General features: G+C 37.7%; 1 protein-coding gene across 6 annotated transcripts in view; it reads right to left on the bottom strand.

Moving 5' to 3' along the window:
* Window positions 1-627: 627 nt before the first annotated feature.
* Window positions 628-7,080, bottom strand: part of ebf1a (EBF transcription factor 1a) — a 114,457-nt gene continuing 108,004 nt past the window's right edge. The window contains exons 15-17 of one of the 6 annotated variants that reach the window (XM_043257894.1): window positions 6,484-6,678; window positions 5,359-5,430; window positions 628-2,597 (exon numbers count right to left, since the gene is read on the bottom strand). In XM_043257894.1, the coding sequence (XP_043113829.1) occupies window positions 5,360-5,430; window positions 6,484-6,678 (266 nt within the window). In that variant the 3' untranslated portion in view covers window positions 628-2,597; window position 5,359. The remainder of the gene's footprint in view (window positions 2,598-5,358; window positions 5,431-6,483; window positions 6,679-7,080) is intronic. The other 5 variants (XM_043257895.1, XM_043257897.1, XM_043257898.1 and 2 more) reach the window with 5 other exon arrangements.

Genomic DNA, 7,080 nt, shown 5'->3' with positions numbered 1-7,080 from the left:
TTGCTCAGGGTGAGAAATTCATCAACGGTACCTTACAAAGTGCTATGGCACGACCCAAAACATGCAGGTTCACATGCACCTCCAGCTAAAGTGAACGTCCCCTCAGAGCGAACACTGACACTGTAGAATATGGCTTTGAGCTTCTCCCCCTCTCGTGAACGCAGCAGACATAATGAAAAAAGGCAGCCTTTTGCTTTAAATTAACGAGAAAGTGCAACCCATGGCACTAGCAACACATAAAATATAAATCATATAGTCTCTCTTTATAATCCTTCAGGTTCCTTCTCATTATCTTTCGTAATACAAACAACAGAAAAAGGACAAATAATTAATTTAACCCTCCATCGCTTTAGGTAAAACAGACCAATTTGTGCTTTTATTCGGAAAGAAATCCCTTAAGGAACACTGTGGCTACTGTTACTGGTAGTGGTGGTTGTGAAGTCTGTACAAGTGATTGTACGCTTATGGGTTTGCATTGTTAAGGCATCTATACTGCTGGTACTGATATACGTGAGAGAGAGAGAGAGAGAGAGAGAGAGAGAGAGAGAGAGAGAGAGAGAGAGAGAATGATTTAAAAGCAGGCATAAATAATCAGATAAATAAAAGAGGAAAAAAAAAGACGAAAAAGAACGTAGATTGAAACTTTATCAGAAACGTCCTTCTAGGCTTGACACGCAAAATAAAACCATCACTCTCAGAGAAGGGCCCATGCATATTATTACAATAGTACAGGTTCTGTAAGCCTCAAAGAAAAGATATAGATTTATATATTCATCATATATTTATATATATCATTTTTTAAAAAATCTACATAACTAAATGCTGTGAGATGCTACTTTTTTGCCATACATTAAAAAATTCCAAAAGGAAAACAATTGCTTTTTAACTTACAAATTATACAAAAATAGACAATGGCTTTTTTACGATAAAAAAAAAAAAAATGGAAGCTTGACATGATACAAAACATGGACCTAAATTCAAACAAAAACATTAACAATAAAGACAATGCCGGTGATGAAAGCGAACAAGATGGACAAACAATCACGAAAAAACCTTCCACAATCAAAGTGAATTTGGGGAGAAAAGCAATATACAAAATCTGGATATACATACATTATTTATATGGATATTTTACAGAGACTCCCCTCTTTTTGTCCAGAATCCATGATTTTTGTTTGCTGAAGTTTGTGTGAGATTTCCTGTAACTTATGCAATGATCGTCAGTGTTATTATGAGCTGCCTTAAGCCATTCTGAGATAAATACAAATAAAACAAAGACTTTGGCAACAGAAAGTATATGTACAAAAATAGACGACTACCAAAGTGAGCCAATCAAACTGCTGTATGTTGGGCGTTTGACACATTTGGAAAGCATTCTTCATACAGTGCTGTCTAAACATGAAAATACTTTGCTAATTCAAGTCATGTCCCCCAAAACAAGCCAAAGAAACACACAAAAAGGAAAAATGGGTCGCTTTAACAGTCGGCTCTGAAATAGTATTCTTCTTATACTTCATTTAACCTATATCCTTCACTAGCAAACACAGCAAATCAAACACATTAAAATGTATATATCACAGTTTCATTTTTTTCATAGACAAAGCAAAAACAAAAGCAAAAAAAAAAAAGAAAAACAAATCAGCACATTCTTTGAGCACACATGAAATTCAAAAGTTTTTTTTCTTAAATTTAAATGGCATGGCAACCGAGGTCTTTTTCCTTCAGTTCATCTGTTTACTGCATATCTCTGCTCTATTTAGCAGCAAATATTTGCAAGAACATAAATACTGTTTTGTTGTAGAAATTGGGTCACTTTTTCTTCTCTTCGAGGATGGATCTGGACATTGAAACATTACAGCATGACAGCATTTAATAACTCTTAAATAACTTTCCTACATCGTAGCCATTCAAACCGGCTGGTACCCAGATGCTTTGCATGACTCTATGCTTAAAAAAAAATCAAAAAAACAATAGGGAAGTGAGTATGGCGCTACAATTTCATTTTGTATGAAAACAAACAACATTATGGCAAACTATTTGTTGGCTTCTCTCTGGGACAAAAAAACCCTTCCCCCTCTCCTTTTCTGTGTTCACACAGTTGGCCGTTAAAATCATTTGGATTTTGTACTAATGTGTCTGTTTATATAAAAACTGGTCAGTATTAACAGAGATCTGTGCTGTTGCCCGTCGCTGCTCTCAGAAACATTACGGATGCACCCGCTCCTAAAGTGTCATGTTTGTGTGATACAGTCTGTAAAAAAGGCATGTGATCATTAAATTCATCAAAAAAGCCCACGAACAAAATGTAAAGGAGATCCGTCTCTCCCTTCTGCATGGGCAATACACGGGGGGTGAAGTCCTTCGCTGGAGCAGTCCAGAAATTAGCTTAAAAACAAAAGCAAACAAACACTTTCTTCCCATAAAATGAGATTCCTTTGTCAAAAGGCCTGAGTTTTAAAAGTTCAGTTTTCATGTCTCCTCCACCAGAAATTGCCTTCAGCTCAGAGCGTAGATTCGCTGGTGAGAGCTGAAATCGAATGTGCCTCTTCAGCGGCCCAGGAACCCCTACATTGGAGGAACAATCATCCCTGGGATCGCTACAGTCATAAGAAGAGAGAAAGAGAGAGAAAGAGAAGGAGAGTGAGACATGGGATTGTTTGGTTCTGTCATGCAACATAAATAAAATAAAAGCATCTGGAAAGCATGTTGTAGTCACATGATATGAATGAATAATTTTTGTGTGTCACAGTCAACCTCGCACAAAGAGAGAAACAGGCCTATTGTATTATTTTGTGCTGACTTCCTCTTATACGGGTAAGTCTGAAAATCACACTTTGGTGTTATTTTAGTGCTATTTATATCTTTTGGAATGTATTTTTATTTCATTTTTCGTTATAGTTTTATTTGAAGTTAGCCATTTCCTTTAGTTGCCAAAAAAAGTCACATTTTCTTTATTGTGTGTGTGTTTAAATAGTTTTACTTTTAATAAGTAATTTTAACCCTGATGAGCTAACTAAAGCCCTGTTCACAACAAGAACAATAACTATGAAGGTAACAGCATTAGCGTCTACGCCAGCCTGTGTTTGATTCTGATTGGCTGTCAACCATTCATCTGAAAGTGATTCCAATGATATCATTTGTCTGTGCCTTTATCGTTACAGCTGTGGCGTGCACTCACATTTATTAGAACTGTATCATTATCATTATCTTTATCGTGCTTGTTGTGAATGGGGCTTTAAGTATTGTGCATGGAAACGTAAGGGTTAACTAAAAACGCTCATGGATAACATCCAAACAAAATGGTAAAATACGGCTTCAATCAACTGAAGGAGGGATGGAGAGACTAAACGAACGCAGTGGTATATCCCATAACTCTCAGTGCTTTCGATCACACCGAAGCTGTACATTAATCAGAAGGATGTACAATTCCCTGCGAGTGGGTGAGGATAATCTTTATTCCGTATGATCCACCTAAGGTTGCAGGTCGTTCGTGTTTAATTGGAGTCATTGTCAGGATAAATAGTGACTTGCTTTACAGGCTGTATATCAGTCTCCCCATCAGGGAGCCATTATACGAACAATTCATCAATCCAATTAGTGATAACACTATAGGACGGCTTCGCAACGCATTAGCTAATGCTTCTCTCCCATGAGGACAAAGCTCCACGGGTTCGGAGGAGACGGTCAGGATATTCTTACAGTCGGAGGGATTTTGCATTTACATGAAGAGCGTAGAGGACAAACTCAGTGTATGCATGTAGCTGGAGCTATTTTTACTCTTAAAAATGACTTCCATTGGTGTAATACGGTATAATCCAGTCATATGAAATAATATATTTGACTTGAATAAAAACAGGTCATTTAAAGCAGTTTTTATTTGACCGAGTAGCGTTTCGCCTGTGTTTCGATGAGCGACTGAGTGTTTACTTCATGTGCCTATGGGGACCGATGCACATTTATGCGGACATCATTTTTACGAGACAAATTACAAACAAACAGCTATGCTAATAAAAAGTGCATGCAGTGTATACATAGTCTGACCCAAATTAACTTCCTTGCCAACACTTAAACAAAAAAAGCTTGAGCTTAGATAAATATTTTTTGCTCTCAAACATTAAACAATGTTCAGTCAAACATTAGTATCACTTCTATTCATTATTGGCCAAAAGGAAGGAAGTCCCATGAGCACTGTGCTGGGTTTCTCTCTCCATCGCTCCCCACTTTCAGCAGGCCACATCACCGCACCAGATTTTTCATGTAACATATTGGTTTCCTATTGATTTCCTCTCGCTGGTCCCTCATCTCTAATTCCTGGGTTATTTCCTGAGTGTCTCTGCCTCATTTGGAATGGGAAAAAAAAATGAGTGGTGACCGACAATCGGTCATTGGGTCAGAGCGCTGAGTGCATATCAACATGCGGAGAGGAAGCACTCCACGCTCGCAGATAAGAGATGTCTGCCTCAAACGCTCAATTACTTTAATACTGTCTCACTGTGGATGTCTAGATATTTCAGATCAACACCCAGGGCCAAATGCTGCACAGTGTAATTGTCATAAATCAGAGGAAGTTGATTACGGCTTTGTTTCAGATAATAGTGAACATGTGTCTTTATAGATGTCACACAACCGGCTGCATGTAGACTTCTACTATTTGGCTGAAATTTCCCAGGCATTTTTACCTTAACTGAAGCTACAAGAAATAATGATAATAATAATAATAATAATAATAATAATAATAGTATTCATAATATAATCAGGATGAAAAATAAAACCTAATTTTAGGACCATTAACATTTTGTTCACACTGTGTCATTTTCGTGAGCAAATTTTGTTCTTCTGTAATTGTTTGCGATTGTTAGTATACATTACATATTTATTACATTTTTTATTTAATTTGTTTGTATATTTTAATCAAACAAAATGTCCAGGATTTCTTTATTGTAAAGTAATGATAATGAGATTTTTCCATACAAAATGGGTAAATCATGAAAATAATGTCGCAATGCATATTATCTTAATATTTTGGTGTATAAATATCATCCATATATTTTTTCCTGTGACATTCACCCTTTACATTTTTATATTAGTGGATGTTAACCGACTTAGTTAAGTGACAAACACAGGCGAACACAAACAAGTGTGTCCTCTAAGGAGAACTCGACACAGGAAACAGGAAGTCAGGCAGGAAATGAAACACATGCTCTTCGACATGCGCAACGGGCCCCCGGTGACCGAGTAGAAGTGAGGAGAACGAAGGAGGATGAAGGGAGAGGATGCTCTGACAGTCATGCTGATGGATGGCTTAATGGATAGAAAGAGAGGATGATGAAGAAAGAGTGTGAGACAGGTGTAACATACTTCAGGAGAAGGCCAGTCCCTGCAGGGAGCTGGCGGTGGAGTACTTGCTAGAGTCCACAAAAGATTGATCTACTGGAAGCAGAGCGAGAAAGCAGGGGAAGGGGAAGGAAGATGATGGAAACAGAGAAAAAGAGAGTTATTTTTTAAGTACAAAAAGAGGAATTGGGTCAGAGAAGCAAATATAAAAACAGATTACCACAAGTTAGGACAAACTGACAGCTGTCTAAGTGTTAGAAGGCTGTAGATCAGACACTTCAGCTCAGTTTCAAAACAAGTGAGTTGCATCACTGCCAAATTCCTACATAGACAGATGCCTACATAACAGGAAGGGAACCTCAAAAGTGACTATTTGGAAAACTTTACATTGGCGCAGATTCCTTGCATCATATAAACAGTGCTCTGCATTGACAAAAAAGTCTGCAAAAACTAGGTGCCTTCGAAGGCAGCATAATTAACTTTTTGTAATTTTGGAGGCAGCTCCCTTATAACAGGACACTTAGAAAAACACTGCACAGCAAAATCCATATAAAAAGAATATAGAAACTATATATAAACACACACACACACACACGCACACACACACACATTATCATTTAAAAGTTTGGGGTCAGTAAGATTTTTATTTTAAGAACTTAGCACTTCAAAAAAAAAAAAAGAGGACACATTATTGATCAAAAGTGACAGTACAGGCTTTTACATTTTTGCAAAAGATTTCTATTTTAAATGAACACTGTTCTTTTCATTTTTCTATTCTTTAAAGAATCTTAAAAAAAAAGGATTACTATTTTCATCAAAATATTACACAGCACGACATTTTGAACATTAATGACAATAGTAGTATCTTGAGCAGCAAATCAACATATTAAAGTGATTACTGAAGCATTTTATGACCCTTGAGTAATGATGCTAAAATTCCACTTTGCCATCACAGGAATAAATGATGTAAAAACATATTAAAATAGAAAGGTATTTCACAATATTATACTTTTACTGTATTTTTGATCAATTTAATACAGCCTTGGTTCGTGAAAACAGCTTACCCAACATTTTTGAAGGGGGGGGAGGGGTGTGTGTGTGAATATATACCTATACAGGTGAAGCTTTATATTCTGCTCTTCCACTCACCTTGGAGGCCGTTTCCATTGGCACTGGTGCAGGTGGGGGGCGGTGAGGCCTGGGGCCGCACGACGGGAGCAAAAGCGCTCTTCTGCTTGACTGCAGACACCATGTTGGCCGGAGAGAAAGAGAAGATGCCTGAGGAACTGCTGCAGTTGGAGGGAAGACTGGTGGAGGAGGCCATGGTGGGACTGGAAGGAACAACTGGGACGGGACGGGACAGGAATGAACGAGAGAGGGGAAAGGGTTTAGGATGGATCACAGCATTCCTTATAGATCTATGCCTCTGATAGTACAGACAAATACTCTTATAATTCAGCCTATTAGAATTTTTTTATATGTATATATATATGTATGTACAGCGTATTCCTTGACTGGATCCACATATATGCGAAGGCTGCTCCTCTCAGAACAACATTAGCGCAGGTCCCTCCCCTGTCTCATCTCTACCGCCTCTCCTTTTGTCTATTAATACCCTAAGAGCATTTTCCCCCTCAACGATTTTACAATTACTCCTGCCGTATTTCAGCTGCTCTCTTATATCCTGTTCTACCTTTATTGTTGTTATTATTCTGCGCTTAAATTTTATGGCACTTTCCCAAGTAA

This window comes from Puntigrus tetrazona, chromosome 14, assembly GCF_018831695.1.
Source record: "Puntigrus tetrazona isolate hp1 chromosome 14, ASM1883169v1, whole genome shotgun sequence".
Lineage (NCBI taxonomy): Eukaryota > Metazoa > Chordata > Actinopteri > Cypriniformes > Cyprinidae > Puntigrus > Puntigrus tetrazona.
Note: the sequence above shows the minus strand (reverse complement) of the source record. Positions and strands in the feature narration are given on the sequence as shown.